The 18,457-nt window shown below is 42.7% G+C and overlaps 1 protein-coding gene and 1 long non-coding RNA gene across 2 annotated transcripts; both read left to right on the top strand.

The window, feature by feature from the left end:
* Window positions 1-303: 303 nt before the first annotated feature.
* Window positions 304-1,446, top strand: LOC126695881 (uncharacterized). Its single transcript, XM_050392680.1, has one exon. It carries the CDS (start codon window positions 304-306, stop codon window positions 1,444-1,446), a length of 1,143 nt encoding a protein of 380 aa, XP_050248637.1.
* Window positions 1,447-15,641: 14,195 nt separating this feature from the next.
* On the top strand, window positions 15,642-16,421 carry LOC126712771 (uncharacterized). Its single transcript, XR_007651157.1, has 2 exons — window positions 15,642-16,003; window positions 16,086-16,421. It is a non-coding gene; the product is annotated as an uncharacterized LOC126712771 (long non-coding RNA).
* Window positions 16,422-18,457: the final 2,036 nt, after the last annotated feature.

The following is an 18,457-nucleotide window of genomic DNA, read 5'->3' as shown; positions in this document are numbered from 1 at the left end:
GAGCTGGAGGTGAGAGGTAGGCGCCAGGGAGGAGACAAAAATGACCAACAACAGGAGGACGGGATTGGGGGAAATAGATACGGAGAGGGATCCAATCAGTTTGGACCTCGACTACGGCGAAGTCGTTCACATTCCCGGGAATCCCATCGGTACCGAAACCGTTCACACTCAAGAGGGTCTCGACGAAATAGGAACTGATTTCCCTCCCGGGAATCGGGGCAACGCCGAGACCGTTCACATTTTCGGGAAAATCAAGTGAGGGACTCACTCTCCCCGGAAGAAAAGCGACCTCGGAATGCTGCCATGAGTCATGCTCTGCGAAAAGTAGCTCAGTCCTTGTTTTCAAACGAAATCGAGCGAGCTGAAATGCCGGACAAGTTTGCCCGCCTATCGTTCAACTGCTATGACGGGAAGACTGATCCGGTAGAACACGTCAGCCATTATATTCAGATAATGTCTTTGCATACTCATAACGATGCATTCATGTGCAAGGTATTTCCTTCGAGTTTGGGACCGACTACATTGAGGTGGTTTAATGGGTTACGAAAAGGATCCATACGTAATTTCTCCGAGCTGATTCAAGAGTTCGAAGTCCGGTTTGTGACATGCAACCGAGTACCTCAGCCAGTAGACATGCTTCTCTCAATGAAAATGAGGGCGGGAGAGACCCTCCATAGTTACGCCAGCCGGTATTGGAAGCTATACAACGAGATAGGCGGGGATAACGAAAGGGTCGCGGCAAGCACATTTAGAATGGGGTTGCCCGAGGATTCCGGGCTACGAGAGTCGTTAACCAAGAAGCCGCCCGAAGGCATGCGGCAGCTCATGAGACTCATCGAGGAATACAAACGATTAGAGGATGACCGGCTGCAGAGCAAAGGCAAAGCGCCGATGATGAATCGTCCCCGACAAACAGGTTTCCCGTTCAAGCCTCGTAGGGGTCTGGTGATTCAAGAGCCAGCCGCACAGATGGGAGAAGTGAGCGTGACATTTAAGGAACCGGTACACAAGATTCTTGACCGGATCAAACACGAGTCGTATTTTCGATGGCCGAACAAGATGGGAAGGGACCCATCCAGAAGGAATCAGAATCTGTACTGCACTTATCACCGAGACAAGGGTCACACCACCGAACAGTGCCGGGTATTAAAGGATCACCTCGGGCAGCTAGTCAAGGTCGGGCACTTAAAGGATTTCGTGCTAGACTCGGGGGACAGAGTCGTAGGGCAAGATACCCGGCAAAGGGGAAACCCTCTCCTACCCCCTGTGGGGGTAATTGAAGTAATCCATGTTGCGCTGGAGAAGCTCATTGTAGGAAAGAGGAAAGGAGTGTTGATAGTGGTACCGGTAAAAGGTAACCTGGGTCTACAGTCGCTGGGTAAGAAGATGAAGTTTGCACGGGAGCCCGTTTCGTTTGACGATGACAATTTAGAGGGGACGATTTAGCCACATGATGATGCATTAGTGGTCACGGCCCGGATAAGCGGCTTCTTAGCAAAAAGGGTGATGATAGACCAGGGAAGTGGGGCCGACGTGATGTACCCTGATATGTTCAAGGGACTCGGTCTAAAGAAGGAAGACCTTACGAAGCACACTTCACCCTTGGTTGGATTCGATGGCAAAGTAGTGATTCCTAAGGTGCAAATCTCTCTTCCCGTGATTATGGGAGGGAAAGAGGTATCTGTGACGTTCACAATAGTAAGTTCATTTTCCCCGTATACGGCCATCCTAGGAAGACCATGGATCCATTCAATGAGGGTCGTCCCATCAACACTACATGTAAAGATTAAATTTCCAACCGAGCGAGGTGTCATTGTAATAAAAGGAGACCAGCAAGCGACCAGACAGTGTCTTACTGCCGTAGTGAACTGGAAGCGAGGGAATCAGGTCAGTCATGAAGAAATCACCGGATAACTGGTAGGAGACAAGGAGACTGGGCGGTCCGAACAAGGGCGTGTTGAACAAGAAGATACGTCCCGGAAAGACCCATTATAGCAATCAAAGGAGCCCCGAAAAGGAATGGGGGCTGGCTGTACTGAGGAGTTAGTAAAGGTAAAAATACTGCCGGACATTAATAAATATTTTTAGGTTGGAACAAGCATGAGTAGCGAGGAAAGAGTCCAAGTATTGTTGTTTCTGGTTCAAAACATAGATGTTTTCTCTTGGAATCCTTATGAAGTTCCCGGGGTTAATCCCGGGTTTATTGTCCACAAACTTAATGTAGACCCCTCATATCCCCCGAAGAAGCAGAAGCCGAGAAGGTCGGCCAAAGACCATATTGAGGCAGTAAGACAGGAGGTAGAGAAGCTGAAGGAGGCAGGAGCAATAAATGAGACCTTTTTCCCAGAATGGCTGGCGAATACCGTGGTTGTCCGGAAGAAGAACGGCAAATGGAGGGTTTGTGTGGATTTCACGGATTTGAACCAGGCATGCCCAAAGGACCCGTTCCCCATGCCAAAGATTGATCAATTAGTGGACGCCACTTACGGGCACCCGAGGATAAGCTTCCTAGATGCTTTCCAAAGGTACCATCAAATTGCCCTGGCCGGTGAAGACCAGGAGAAAATGGTGTTCATATCCCCCAATGCTAATTATCATTATACCGTGATGCCTTTTGGGTTAAAGAATGCCAGGGCAACATACCAGCAGATGATGACGAGGATGTTTCGGGATAAAATTGGGCATACGGTCAAAGTGTATATCGACGATATGGTGGTAAAAAGCAAGCAAGAGGTCCGACATGTAGAGAATCTCCGAGGAGTGTTCGAGGTGTTGCGAAAGCACAGATTGCATCTTAATGCAGAAAAATGCGCCTTTGGAGTGGGGGCTGGTAAATTTTTGGGGTACTTGATCACCAACAGGGGGATAGAGGTCAATCCCAACCAAATAGAGGCCGTGATTTGTCTCCGGTCGCCGAGCAACCCGAAAGAAGTATAGGTGTTAACCGGGATGCTGGCCGTTCTTAACCGGTTCATCTCAAAATTTTCAGATCGCTACCGTCCATTTTATCAGCTTTTGAAGAAGTGGAAGAGGTTTCGATGGGATGATGAACGTGAAAAGGCTTTTCAAAACCTTAAGAAGTACTTAGTGCGAGCACCGATGTTGAGTGCACCAGAGCCCAGAGAGGAATTGTTCATGTACCTCTTGGTATCTGAACATGCTGTAAGTGCTGTGCTTTTAAGGGACCAAGGAGTACAACAGCCCGTGTATTATATCAGCAAGACTCAAGTTGATGCCGAGACCAGGTATTTGCCCTTGGAGAAATTGGTGTTGACCCTAATGCATGCTACCAGGAAATTGCCTCAATACTTCTAGGCTCATACCGTATATGTGCTAACCGAACATCCCCTACAGTCATTATTGAAAAGATCTGATCTCACAGGGCGAATAGCTAAATAGAGGACACGGCTCGGGGCATTCGATGTGAGGTATAAGCTGAGAAGTGCAGTAAAGGGGCAGGTATTAGCAGATTTTGTAGCAGAATTCTCTCCTAAAGGGGAGATGGTCTGTCAGGTGGAGCACCGCCCGTGGAAGGTACATGTGGATGGGGCTTCCAACGCCAAAGGGGCTGGAGCCGGGATAGTCATAATCACCCTGGGGGGAATTCTCTTGGAGCATTCATTCAGGTTGGGGTTTAATGCCTTCAACAATGAGGTAGAGTATGAAGCTTTGCTTGCCAGACTGAGGGTAGTCTCACGGTTGGAAGCCCGGGATGTAGAGGTTTATTCAGATTCAAGGCTCATAGTCAACCAGGTGCAGGGGAATTTTGAGGCTCGAGATCCTCGAATGAAAGCATATTTAGACTTGGTGAAGCAGGTCATGGAAGACTTTTGTACGGTGAAGGTGATTCAAGTGGCCCGAGCACAGAACAGACATGCCAACTCTCTCGCCACTCTGGCATCGTCAATTGCCAAGGATATTCTCCGGCTTCTCAGAGTGGAACTCGTCCCCGAGCCCAGCATTAAGGTGGCAGGAAATGAGGGGGCTGCGAGAGTCGAAGTCACAGCAGTCGCAATTGGACCGAGCTGGATGGACCCCATCATAGATTTCTTAGCCGATGACCAAATTTCAGACGATGAGAAGGAGGCCAACAAGGTCCGCAGGGTGGCTGCCCGGTATTGGTTTTCCGGAGACCGGAAACTCTATCGTAGGTCATTCGGAGGGTCATATCTTTCATGCTTACACCCAGAGAAAGTAGGCCAACTCCTGGCTGAGTTGCATAAAGAGGTATGCGGCAGCCATGTAGGGGGACGGTCACTAGCAATGACTCAGGGATTCTGGTGGCCCCAGATGCAAAAGGACGCCGCGGAATACGTTCGGAAGTGTGAGCAGTGTCAGAAGCATGCCCCTTTGATACACCGGCCTGCCGGGCATTTGAACCCGATTAGCAGTCCTTAGCCCTTCGCACAATGGGGGCTGGACATACTCGGGCCTTTTCCCTGAGCAACGGGCAATCGAAGATTCGTGTTGGTAGCTGTTGATTACTTCACCAAATGGGCGGAGGCAGAGGCTTTGGCCAATATCCGGGACGTAGATGTGAAGAAATTAATATGGAAGAATATAATCACCAGATTCGGGGTCCCGGACTCCCTTATATTGGATAACAGGCTGCAGTTTGACAGTCGAGGTTTCCGCGAATTTTGCAGCAATCTACTCTGACGTATCCCCAGGGCAATGGCCAGGCTGAGGCCGTGAACAAGGTAATTGTGAACGGCTTGAAGCGAAGGCTGGAAGGAGCGAAGGGCAACTGGGCTGAGGAACTACCCAATGTTTTGTGGGCATATCGGACAACTCCTTGAAGATCCACGGGTGAAACCCCATTCTCTCTCACTTACGGGGCTGAAGCCGTGATACCAGCCAAGGTCAACTTATGTAGCACACGGGTTTCAGAATTCAATACGAAACAAAACAAAGGTCAACTGATGGAGCGCCTAGATTTACTTGAAGAATATCAAGAAGCAGCAACCATAAGGCTAGCAGAGTATCAACAAAAGCTTGCCCGGTGCTACAACCGAGGTGTAGGGGTGAGAGAATTCAGCGTCGAAGACCTGGTACTGAGAAGGGCAATAGGAAGCATGCGAGATACAAATGTCGAGAAGGTAGCCCAAACTTGGGAAGGACCGTACAGAATTACAGCCATTGCAGGCGTGGGGGCGTATTATCTTGAAGACATGAATGAAGTACCTTTGCCCCAACCTTGGAATGCTTATAATCTTAAGAAGTTTTATCATTGACCGTCCATGCATGAAAAAATGTACATTGTACTGACTCATATGATAAAGATGCAACTAGTTCGTTATTGCCGGGCAAATTCTTTTTATTCACTATGTCCGGTTGATGGACACAGGGGAAGCTAAGAAAATTCAAGCAGCTAAAAACTTTTCTAAGGACAGAAGCCTGCTTCTCGGTTCGATTCCTATCACCGAGCAGGTGGAATCCTTACTCAATTTCCTAAGGATAGAAGTCTGCTTCTTGGTTCAATCCCTATCACTGAGCAGGTGAAAACCTTACTAAAACATGTCTAAGGACAGAAGCCTGCTTCTCGGTTCGATCCCTATCACCGAGCAGGTGGAAACCTTACTAAAACATGTCTAAGGACAGAAGCCTGCTTCTCGGTTCGATCCCTATCACCGAGCAGGTGGAAACCTTACTCAAACTTTTCTAAGGACAGAAGCCTGCTTCTCGGTTCGATGCCTATCATCAAGCAGGTGGAAACCTTACTCAAACTTTTCTAAAGATAGAAGCCTGCTTCTCGGTTCGATGCCTATCACCGAACAGGTAGAAACCTTACTCAAACTTTTCTAAGGACAGAAGCCTGCTTCTCTGTTCGATGCCTATCACCGAACAGGTAGAAACCTTACTCAAACTTTTCTAAGGACAGAAGCCTGCTTCTCGGTTCGATTCCTATCACTGAGCAGGTGGAAACCTCACTTAAAACTTTTCTAAGGATAGAAGACTACTTCTCGGTTCGTTCCCAATCACTGAGCAGGTGGAAAAATTGCTCGGAATTCCAAAGAGCATAATCCGACTTCTCGGTTCAATCCTTATCACCCAACGAGGGAAAACTGCACATGCATTTACGGAAACTTTGAAATATACACAAGAAGGATAAAATATACATGCATTATCACAATTGATCGGCAAATAACACAAATCAAAATCAAGCATGATAAATCAATTTTGTCATCACCAAAACCCGGTGATATTAAGTTCAAATTTAGAAATCAAGCAAACTGTTTAAAACCAGGAAATAATTGTTTAGTCGCCACAGCCCGGCGACATGGGCAAACCAACTCGAAATAAAAAAAACTGTAAAAATAAAAACAAAGGAAAGAGGAAGAAGACTTACTTCTGGCTCTAAGGGAGAGGAGGATTATGGGTTAGTGGATTGGAACGCAGGAGAATGCTCGGCAGAGAGAAATTTCGGAGTAACAGAGAGTGAAAAGTGAGAAAATGGATTAAGATGAACTATTTATAAGAGCCAAGGAAAGCATCAGTTGGTGTACAATAAGTAACATTAATTAGCAATGATGAAGTAAAAAGGGAGTGACCTTAGAGATGTCCAGAGCAATCCACACGTGCGCCTCAGTTTGTGAACCGCCAGGTAATAATGACGGCAGAACCAGAGGGTCTGAAGAGACGCGTCTTTTGAGGAGCGCATTTAGGACCGCTGTAACCACCCAAGCACATCCGTTGGATTTCTCGAGCAAAACACTGCCTCTCTGACTCCTTGATTCGTCCCCGGGGGCCGAAGATGAATCAAAGGGGGGCTATTGTACGGCACCTAACGTCCAAGTTCATATTGGGCCTTGGACCATGAATCAATGATATGGGCCAAGGGTCCAACCTTCACATCAGCAAGAGCCTCGGCCCAAACCCACAAATAACTACCAATTTGAACTGAGTGTTGTCCAGACACTTAAAAGGCGGACTGCGTACGCCTCGCTCACAGGATTCTCGGGAAACCATTTCCGAGCACTATGTACATGCTCGGTCACATTGCCTGGTCACATCGCCATTTAAGTGCTCGACAGAACCTTAGGAAACTCCGTTGCCGAACACATTTACTGAAGTGGGAACCGTTCCTAAAGCCACTCGTACCTAAAAATCCACTTAAGTTCATCGACATTGGACCTTTCTTTGCACTAAGGGAGAAGATAATGATGATCACCCCATTAACAAAGGCTATAAATAGGAGAAACGAATGGATAGTTAGAAGATGCAATTCTGAGGAAAGAAAAGAGTGAGAGAGACAAAGAGGAGATAACATTGAGAAAGAGAGAAAAGTGAGCTCATTGGGTCCCTTAGCCTAGGACAACCCAAGGTAGGATACCCAGACCCACCAGATAAATAAATTGTGAGCCCAAATAGTGGTTTGGCCCAGCAAGCCCGTCTTTGGAGCCTATAGGTGTGATTTAGGGTTTAGCCAAACCATAACCCCACCACACCTCAATTTTACGGTCACATGTGCAGTTTGGTGTATAAGATACGGTTTGAACGGTTTGAAGCTGGTATACTTTTCAAATTTTGGGTTTTTCCTGTCCAACTCAAAATTGATTTTTCCCTTTGTTTTGGGCCAAGTTTTAAACTATTGAGTTAGTGGCTGACTTTCCTAATCAATACTTGCTAGAGTTATTAAACTATTTTTTTTTCCATTGAAAACTAAACTATTAATAATATATTTAATTTAAAAAAATTAATATATTAATATATAGAGAGGGTGCGGTGCAATGCAGTGCAGTTTGTGCGATTTTCTTATTATAAAACCGTAAACTGCACTGCACCATACGGTGCAGTGCCCTATTACTTGCGGTGTGGTTTTACTGGTGATTTTGGTGCAGTCTTTGCGATTTCAGATTTGTGTAGTTTGGTGAACACCCCTAGATGAAAGTATACCAAAATAGGATTTCAACTGAACTATGGGTGGCAAAATTCAACAACCCACAAACCTCACATGGCATGACACGAAATTAGCTAGGTATAGATTGAACCCTAATGGGTTTGTGTTATATTTGGATTAATATGACTGACCTGTTTAATAAATGTGTCAAGTTTGTGTCCAACCCATAAAACCTGTTTGACCCATCTAACCTGTTTAATTAAATGACATTTACCAATATACCCTTCGAGTCCTAGGTATATAAACTTATTAGTTGTTGTGGTTTTTTTTTTTTTTTTGACATATTGTGATTAACTATTTGTAATATTGAAATATAATTTAGTTTTAAATGATTTTGTGAAGCAGTTAATCGTTAATTATGAATTTTATATTAAAAAACTTATTTTTTTGGTTTTTCATAGTTCAAATTAATTTGGTTAATATTAAAATTTATATTTTTTTCCCGCTTTGATAAAATCTAATAAACAGATCAACACTACTGACCTGTTTAATAACAGGGCATGTTAGGTTTGGAGAATATTAACTCGTATAATAAACATGTTAAGTTAGTGTTAACCTATATAGTCGAAAACTCCTAAGTCAACACGATACGAACCCGACACGTGAACACGAATTGTCATCCCTAGGCTGGACCTAGAACAAAAAAATACTTCACATTTATCAATATGTCAGTTTTTTTTTTCTTGGGATTCAAAGGACAAGGGATGGAGTCATAAATTTTTGTTTTGAGAGCCAAACTAAATTGTTTGATTATGGAGGCCATTTTTTACATGGAAGTGAGATTTTTTTTTTTTTAATCGAATTGTCCTTTAATTTTATCTCTATTTAAACCTAGAAGTGTAGGGGTATTTTTGAACCATGAAAATAAGGATCCCAAGTAGGTGAAGCCCCTTGAATAGTAGTATAGATAAACTACCTCCATTAAATAATATAAACAAGTCAATTTCTCTCTTCTCTCTCATCTCTCTCTTTCATCTCCCCCCCTCTCTCTCTATCCATCAAACCTACACAGGCAACAACCACTACCAAATCTAACAGTTCCACTACTACCAACAGCCACTTACCACCAAAACTTAGCCCAACCACTAAAACCCAGCCATCACCACCACCACTAAAACACCACCAAACCAGTAAACAAAAATCCTCCACCAAAACTTAGCCCAACCATCGAAACTCGCCCATCACCACCACCACTGAAACACCACCCAACTGAACCAATCACCACCATCGAAACTGAACGAAAAAGAAAAAAAAAATCAACCACCACCACAGAAAACACCGAACCATAACCAACCACCACCACCGAAGCTCAACATTGATTTACAGCCACTCACCCAAGCATTGATCCATAGCCTAACCACCAATTTACAATCACCCAAACTGCCATTCAAAATAACGAGAGAGAGAGAGAGAGAGAGAGAGAGAGAGAGAGAGAGAGAGAGAGGGACTAAAGTTAAGAGATAAGTTAGGAGAGAAAGAGCGAATAAAATATGAAATTTTAAGTTTTTTTTTTTTTTTTTTGGTAAAAAATTCCATTAAGAACTAAACAACTACATTAGGGTCAGATATAGACCGATCAAAAGCAACCCCTGCTGCATCTAAACAAAGCAGCAAGGACACATCAGTAGGGGGTTCAAGAAAAATAGCAAAATCTTGGGAAAGCAAAGCTCCCCTCCTAGCTAATGCATCAGCACATTTGTTAGCCTCCCTATAACAATGTTGAATCTTCACCGCAGGAATATCCCTCAGCCTCACTTTTCAATCTCCAAGGATAGCATCCAACCTGTTCTGGTTTCTATCTTCTTTATGCAGCAGGTCCACCACGAGTTTGGCATCCAGTTCTATAATTATTGCTGGACATTTTAAGGCAATACACAGACGAATTCCGTCATGGAGAGCCCAAAGCTCAAAAGCAGCACTAGTAGTGGTCCCTATAGCTCTAGCAAAACCTTGCACCCATTCCCCATTAGCATTGTGGATCAATCCTCCTCCTCCTGCTAAGCTAGGGTTTCCAATGAAGGATCCATCAATATTTAACTTAACCCAATTTGCAGGAGGGTGATGCCAGCTGACCTTAATAGTTGTGCGAAGACCACTAGACCTCCCATTTGTTCCAAGATAAGCATATTCAATAGCTTTGGCCATTACCTCCTTCTTCAGATCAGCCCGGGTTCTCTCTTTGCTAAATACAACACTATTTCAAATTCCAAAGGGAAATACAACCCCCCAATTAATCCCCGAGCAAGGAGATTTTTTTGTGCTACGACAATTCAACCTCAACCAATCCATAAGTCTAGTCCCATAAAATAGAGAAGGTGGCATAGGTTAGGGAAATGAATTCCAAAAGCACTGAGCAAAATGGCAATCCCTTAAAACATGGATAATAGTTTCCGGATCACCATTGCATATTGGGCAGGAGGTTTAGACATCCATACCTCGATATGCTAGGTGGCTCGGACAGAAATGTTGTTATGATAGCAAAGCATTGCCAGATGAAACACTTTACCTTAGGGATGGTGATAGTCTTCCAAATCCAGTCACCTTTAAAAGGATTGGCTTGATCATCATCACCTTCCATGCAAGCCAACCTGTAAGCCTCCTTAAGCTCAAAAGGCCCACTTAGGGAAGAAAACCAAGAAAGCCGATCCTCATACAAGGCCGAGTATGATATGGGGGTGGCTTTAATAGCAGTCAATAGATTAGCAAGGTAAGACGAAAGAAAGCTTTTGCCAATGCCATCCACTAAAGTTCGTAACCTCTTTTAAGCAAGTGCTCTCTTCCTTGCGATTGAAAGGGCCTAAAATGAGACTTCGCAGTGGCCTTTTGTCTAGCCACTTGTCATTCCAAAGAGATAGGTGGCTGTCTCTGCCGATTACCCATTTGGACCCCCTATTAAACACTGCCTCTCCTTTCCTTATTGCAGACCAGATATTAGAGCAAGATCGAGGTTTGAGATGGGCATTTGTAACTCTTCTAGCCACCATATATTTATGATTTAGAACCTTGGCCCACAAGGAGTTCGTTTCTGTTTTCAACCGCCAGTTAAGCTTGGCTAAGAGGGCAACATTTTTGGCTTTGCTTGCATGTAAACCGAGACCTCCGTCTCTTTTGGGTTTAGCAATCTTTTTCCAGCTAACCAAGTGAAGCTTCTTCTTGTTATCAATTGATCCCCATAGGAAGTCTTGGCTTAGTTTGTCCACACTATGGAACACTTTAGAAGGAAGAGCCACACACTTCATTGCATAATTAGGGACAGTTGTGATAACAGATTGGGTGAGGACAAGTCGACCCGCGAAGGACAAAAGATTTGCTTTCCAACCAACAAGGCGACTCTAAATCCGCTCAATAATAAACCCAAAGTCTTGTCTTGTGCCTGAGTGCTTTATGGGAAACCCAAGTACTTTCCGAGAGTCGGGGTGGACCTAAATTCTAGGATCTCACACAAGTTTGCTCTAGTATCCAGGTTGACATTAAGAGAAAAGAACACCCTAGACTTTGCATTGCTCACTTTTTGCCTCGATAATGAGCAAAACGAATCAAGGACATCTTTCATAGCCAAGCAATTTTTCCTATCAGCTTTTGCAAAAAGAACTAGACCATCAACAAAGAATAGATGGGAAAATGCCAGCCCTCCCCGTGAGGCTTTAATCGGGTCCCAAAGCTTGGCATCACACTTCTCAATGATGAAAGCCCCAAAACTTCCATACAGAGAATAAATAAATAGGGGGAAAAGGGGTCCCTTTGTCTAATGCCCCTTGAAGGAAGAAAAGGCTCGAGAGCACTACCATTGTATAACATAGATATAAATGAGGTTGAAACACAGCTCATAATAAGAGAAGCTAGATGATTAGGAAACTTGAATAGAGCTAAGGTATCCCGGATAAAGCTCCATTCGAGGCAGTCATAGGCCTTCTGCAAATCAATTTTTATTGCCATGAACCCTCCTCTCCCTTTCATCTTAGACATGGTATGCACAAGCTCTTGCACAATAATCGCATTGTCAATCCTTTTTCGACCAAGTACGAATGCCGTTTGATAGGGGGAGACAAGATTGGAGAGCATGGGGCAAATCTTGGCCACAATCACCTTCGTGACTATCTTGTAGATGGTGTTGCATAGACTAATTAGGCGGTAATTGCTAAGGGATTTAGGCGCATTGCATTTGGGAATTAGTGTGATGGGAATTCTGTTTAAGTACTCCGGTATAGATTGGGAAGTAAAAATCTGTTTCACTTCCGCTTTGACCGATTCCCCAACAAAAAGCCAGAAGTGCTGAAAAAATCCCGCATGAAGGCCATCTGATCCTGGTGCTTTGAGAGACCAGAGAGCACTTGAAATTTCTTCATCAGATATTGAGGTAGCAAGTTTTGCAACTTCATCATCTTGCAAGCAAGAACTCTAGCAAGGAGGGTCCCACAATGAAAGGAGCAAGCTACTGTGACTAGTCATAAATAATGAAGCAAAGCCTATCCTAATATAATCAGCAATACCATTCTCCTCTGTCAGCTAGTTACCTATATTATCTTTCAGGTAATTAATACGATTCCTGCTTCGACACACTAGTGCAGAAGTGTGGTAAAAGCCTATGTTTCTATCCCCCTTAACCAGCCAAGTAATGCGCAATTTCATAGCCCAAAACTCTTCCTCCAATTTTGAGACCTCAATAAGCTCTGTGTGCGACTCTTGTTCAAGACAACTCATAAAATTATAGGGGTTATTGGAGAGAGCAATTTGGGCACCCCTAAGTCTGGCGAGCGTGTGCTTTTTCCTATGGAACAAGTTTCCAAACACATCCCGATTCCAAACCTTCACTTTATCAGTGAACCTGGAGACAACACGCGATAAGGAACTAGGATTTGCCCAGGCATCTAGCACAATATCCGGGAAAGAAAAGTGGAAGAGCCACATTGGTTGGAATTTGAAAGGTCGATCCTGCCTGTGACTATGAGGTTTGTCCAAATGCAGCTTGACTAGACAGTGGTCTAAGTGACCTCTCTCAAGGTGTTCAACACTCGCTTCTGGGAAGAGAGCATACCAAGCCGCATTAACAAAATACCGGTCTATCCTCTCCTAGATAAGTTGCAAAAAGAGCCTATTGTTTGACCATGTATAGCTTGCACCAGAAAACCCAATATCAATCATCTTGCATATATCAAGGCATTCCTAGAATCTGAGGGCTCAACTAATATTCACTGGTCTGCCTCCAAACTTATCTCCTCCAATCAGCACTTCATTAAAGTCCTCGACGATAACCCAGGGTAAGTTATGGAGACGAGCCACAGTAAACAAATTATCCCATAAAAGACACCTTTCAGCAAGTCTCGGGCTGGCATAGACTGTAGAGAGAAGCCAAGGACCCTGGTAGTTAGGAGAATTTATATTCACCAAGACATGGACCTCTTGCTCCATAGTAAAGAGCTAAAAAAGTCCACTTGGGTGGAATCCCACAGAACCCAAAGGCCACCAGTCAGCCCAATATTATTAACTAAAATAGCCCCATCCATGGGAAGCCTATCAACAATACTTTTGGCTTTGTCTCTGCTCACTTTTGTTTCCATGATAACCAAAATTGCAGGAAGGTACTTACGAATTAGATCAGAGATAAGGCTAAAAAAGTTTGGGTTAAGAGCACCACGACAATTCCAAATAAGCATATTCCTATCCACATATAGAAAATTAAAAGGAAAACAGTATTCAGGGAGCAACAAAAATGTTACCTCCATTATCAAAAATCATAACATCAGTCTCATGGTCCGAGGAACTGCCCTCATCAGCACACTATGCTCTTGAGAGCTTCCCTCCTCTAGTGAGTTCTTTTTCCTTGGCTGAAGTGAAGGGTCAATGTGCTTCAAGGGAGCTCTTGAAATGCTATCACATGTAGTGATAACACTAGGTCCCACCTTTCCACCATCTTCAAAGGGGCAATTCGGGATTTCCTTTAGAGAGGTTTTACAGAGCTCCTAGTCTATGTTCATTCATTGGGATTCATTTGGTCTCTCCTCCACGGTTGTGCCTTGTTGAATCATCAACTCTTCACCAAGACCCATATCCGGTAGATCCGACCTGGCCTTCATAGACACACAATTAACTAGAGGTGAGGGAGTCTCTCCTGCCCTAAACACCTTAAGCGGCGTTGCTTTGCATAGCTCCTCGACAAAAGCAAACACACTTTCCATCTCCGATGTGGCTTTCAGCGTGCTATGTCCAGTCACTTTCCAAGCCTAGGAAGGCTTTCTATACGTTTGATCCTGATGTGTTCTCCTAGGCTTGTGACCTCAGGCAATGCCATTACTCTTGGCATTGGAAGACTCGTTATTTGTCTTGTTCAAGGAAAAAAAGTCTTTGGTTCGATCTGCTTTAGGGCTATTGTCATACAAAAATTGTAAAACCGGCATTTGCTTTCCTTCATTGTTTCCTAGGCCCACATTAGCCTTGCTTGGAGCTACAAAAGGAGGCCCAATATTCGCAAACTTTTTGGGCCCATTTTCCGCAAGAGCTAAAAGACGTAATTGATCCGTTTCTTTTAGCGGTTTCCTGCTTTGTTGTTTCTTTCATGCAACAAGAATCCAAGGCCCAAAGGCCTCATCCCTTAACAAGCTTTAACCTTGCGAGTTTTGCTCTTTTCCCGCCTCTTCTGATCTACCAACTTTCTCTAGCACCCCAGCTCTGTATGGACATCCCTTTGCCTTATGGCCAACCTTGCCGCACGAGAAGCATAAGGCAGTTAAGCCTTTGTATTGTACTAGTTGATTAATCCCACCAACTTTAGTGTTCCTGATCAAAGGTCTGTCAAAACAAATTTAGACGCATAGCCTAGCAAACCGTCCCCTTGATTCCGTAGCCGTATGAGCATCTATTCTCAAGACTGGCCCAATGGCCCTCCTAATGTCCCTTAGCACTGATGGCACATAATACTCGATAGGGAGCCTAATCTAGACTGCCATCAAGGAGACATTCGCCGTGGACGATTTGATGTTCGGTTCCCAGCAACGGATAGACAAATAGTGGCCTCCCACGAACCAAGGACCGCCTCTAAGCATCTTAGAATGATTTTCTTTGGTTGAGAACTTGACGAGGAAAAAGTCATTACCTAAGCCCACACAGTCCAACTTGCCTATCGGCTTCCACATCCCTAAAAGTTTGGAGTGGAGAAAATGGAATCCCACAGTCTTGCTGAAGACTTTCACTATGAGTGCATTTGCCCAGGGAGCAAGCATCTTTCCTTTCCTTTCTCCGGAAAGTTTCACAGCTACCTCACCCGACGGGAGCTTCGTAAACTCATCATCCGACTCAATCTCAGTGTCCATGTTGCTCTCAACAACAAACGCCTGCTCGAAAGCCCCAAGAATCTCGCCAACAAGTTTATCTTTGTATGACCTAGGGCCCTCTTCACCAAAGGAAGGGGAAGCTCTGAAATGGGATCCCATCCTATGGTCCTCTTTAACCTTTTTATTGCTCCGCTGGAGCTCTTCGTCTTCTTCTCTAGACTTGACTACAGATTTGCTCATCTCTAATCACACTCAAGTGTCAAGAGTCAAGAGTGTATAGTACTTGCTTACTGTATTGCATTTGCATTTTGCAATTTTTGCTAACTTGAGAACATTGAAATTTTAAGTTTACAACCTATATATAGCAAACCTCAATTTTGGCATATGTAGTTGTAAATTAGCTATTTCGGAGGGAAGGGGGGGGGGGGGTGTTACACCCTTAATGCTAATGGTCTAACACTTGTATCCGAGTTTTTATAATAGAAAAAATACCACAATTTAGCTAACTAAACTCAAAATTCATCTACATCAATCTATTTAAAATTGTGTAAAAAATAAAAATGCACAATTAATATAGTGACCGGTGTAAATTTAGACTATGAATATCGGAGTTAACGGAAAACTTTTATTTATTATTTTAAATAAACTGGACTAGATGCAAGGGAGTGTATTTCAAAGCCCTGCTTCTTCGAGGGCTTTTCACAGGCGCTCTTTTACACCAACGCAGAAAGAGAATATGACGAATGAACAGCACTCATCATCGCCGCGGCCATGGCTTCTCGACGCAGTGCCTTTCGTGGTGGTTCTCCTGATAGCAGCCCACGTCCTCGCTTTGGTACACTCTCAGAAAACCACTTCTTTCTCTCTCTCCAATTCCAACCAGATCTCTGATTTCCTTTCTCTTCACACTCTTTCAGGTCTACTGGATTTACAGATTAGCCACCGAGAAACAGCCTCAGAGGAGAAAGGCACACTGAAAACTAACACTCCAAAGTCTAATTTCATTCAGCAAAATTGGCAAAGGTTTTGGTTAAACCCTAATTCGTCGATTGTGATGCAAGAAAAAAAATTATGTAATTAGTTTTGGTTAATAGAACTATTTGTTAATGTTAATGTTTTTAATTGTTATTGCAATGTAATTTACTTCATTGATTCGTGTCTTTATACGGTTTAAGCAAGTTGATGTGATAGTAGTGATACATTTGATTTGAGTGTTGTATCATAGTTGCTGAGTTTTCAGAGGTTTTGATTTATTCCATGTTGTTTTGCTTGTGGGCAAGTTTAGTTCTAGAAAACAGTAGTTGCTGTGTCTTTGGGATTATATCAGGGTTTTTATTTTATTATTATTATTATTATTTTTCCTTTGTAGGTCCTGTTTGGTTGCTGAGAAAACTAGGAAGAAAAAAAAAATACTAATTATTTTTTGTGCATTTACGGATACCCATTACTTCTAGATCTGCTATATGCTTCCTTTGGTAGTTGAGGGAATGCAAAAATAAAAAATGGTGCATGCGAGTGTGAAATGTTTTTACAGTTTCTGTATAACCTGATGTGATCCAAGAAACCAAACATGTAAACCCTAGGCATCACCACCAAACAAAGATCAACACATATTCTGTAATCATAATTCTTATTCCAAATCATCTGACTTTCACGGTTACAAGAGTTATAGTTAAATAGGGTTTAGGGATTACACCAATATCGAAAACACCCAAATATATCTCTTAAAACCCTCATCATTAAAATCTAAATTCGAAATTCAAAAACAGAAATAATTTCAAATTCAAAATCTTAAATGATTTTGGTGCTTCTTGCATCATTTATGATTCAAGGTGCATTAAAATCAATTGAGATTTTACTTAACTTTTGAAATTAGTTTTGTTTTTGAAATTGGTTTTTAATGTTGAGAGTTTTAAGGGATTTAATTAGGTATTTTCCATATTGTTGTAATCCCTAAACGCTATTAAACTATCGCTTTTGTAATCTTGAAAGGGAATATGGTTTGGAATAATAATTTTATGAGTTGAGAATGTCTTCTTCCTCTTTTGTTTGGTGCTGATGCCAAACACCCTTAGGTGGTGATGCCTAGGGCTTGCAGGCAGATCCTAGGTAGTGAATCCTAGGGTTTGTTTGTTTTGTTGTTCTATTTTGTTTCTCTTTTATCTCTATTTTCCTATACATTCTGCATCACAATATTTGTTGTACTAGTAGTTCTTAATCACTAGGAAATGCACACTTTAAAACATCCAGGAAATTTGATATAAGACCTATCACAGTTTACTGACATCTGAGTTACGGGCTAGCTTTGATGAAACAATGTCTTGTGTGCATGTGTGTGTGTATATATATATATATATATATATATATATCCCTTGCAGCATTGGTTTTCAAATTAGCCCAATTGAGTTGAGTACAGCAACTTCTATTTCTTAATGGATCCATTCATAAAAAAGTGACTAACTTCCATATTGGCTATCTGAGTTGGGTTTTCCCAATATTGGTACTGTTTCTCTTTTGATATTTCAAAATTCTGCACATCTTTGCTTCAATACTATTCATGTTGTAGTAGTTGTGGATTTTACAAATGTCAAACAACTAAGAGTTTTTTTTTTTTTTCCACACGTCATGCTTCAGTGCAAAGGCTGTTAATTTGATTTCCAGGGTACCCGTCATATTTACCAATTTAAATTCTTTGCATCAGTTTATGCTCTTGCTAGTTGATTATGTAGTCAGGATATAATGGGTCATTAGTAGCCTGTTCTCTTATGGCTCTTCTATTTGAAGCTGAAGAGTTTTTAAGTTAGGAAGTCAGGGCTTTTAGATGATTTAATTTATGCATTCTTTATGCATCTCTGAGTTCAAGGGCTTTGAGTACAACAACATAGCTTTGCATGCCTATGTAGTCCATATAGCACATTTTTTCATTTTAAAGTTGGCTTTTTTTTTACCTGCACCTTTCCCCAGCCCACCTCCCCTTCTGCTCTTTCCTCATAATTGCAGATTTCCTTTTATTGAAAGACTGAACAAAATTGAACTTATCCCAAAAAAACTTGTGAACAAGATTGAAGCAAGTTGACTGATATCTGTACCTTGTCTTAAATGAACAAAATGAATATGATACCAGAATTTGGAAGTTTTAAAAGTATCTTTCTTATGGTGAATACTATACGAAAATGTGATGGTTCTGAGTTTTGTTTGAAAGTTCGAATGAGCTTAAAAGTGTCATGTAAGTGATTTGGTTTGAGCTTTGGTGTAAGGTGCTAGATCATATCAGGTTAGTCAGGTAGAG

The sequence above is a fragment of the Quercus robur genome, chromosome 2, assembly GCF_932294415.1.
Source record: "Quercus robur chromosome 2, dhQueRobu3.1, whole genome shotgun sequence".
Classification (NCBI taxonomy): Eukaryota; Viridiplantae; Streptophyta; class Magnoliopsida; order Fagales; family Fagaceae; genus Quercus; species Quercus robur.
Note: the sequence above shows the minus strand (reverse complement) of the source record. Positions and strands in the feature narration are given on the sequence as shown.

What these genes read in the sequence shown, in the direction of transcription:
- LOC126695881 (XM_050392680.1), top strand. Translation starts at nt 304, where the DNA reads ATGAGTCATGCTCTGCGAAAAGTAGCTCAGTCCTTGTTTTCAAACGAA.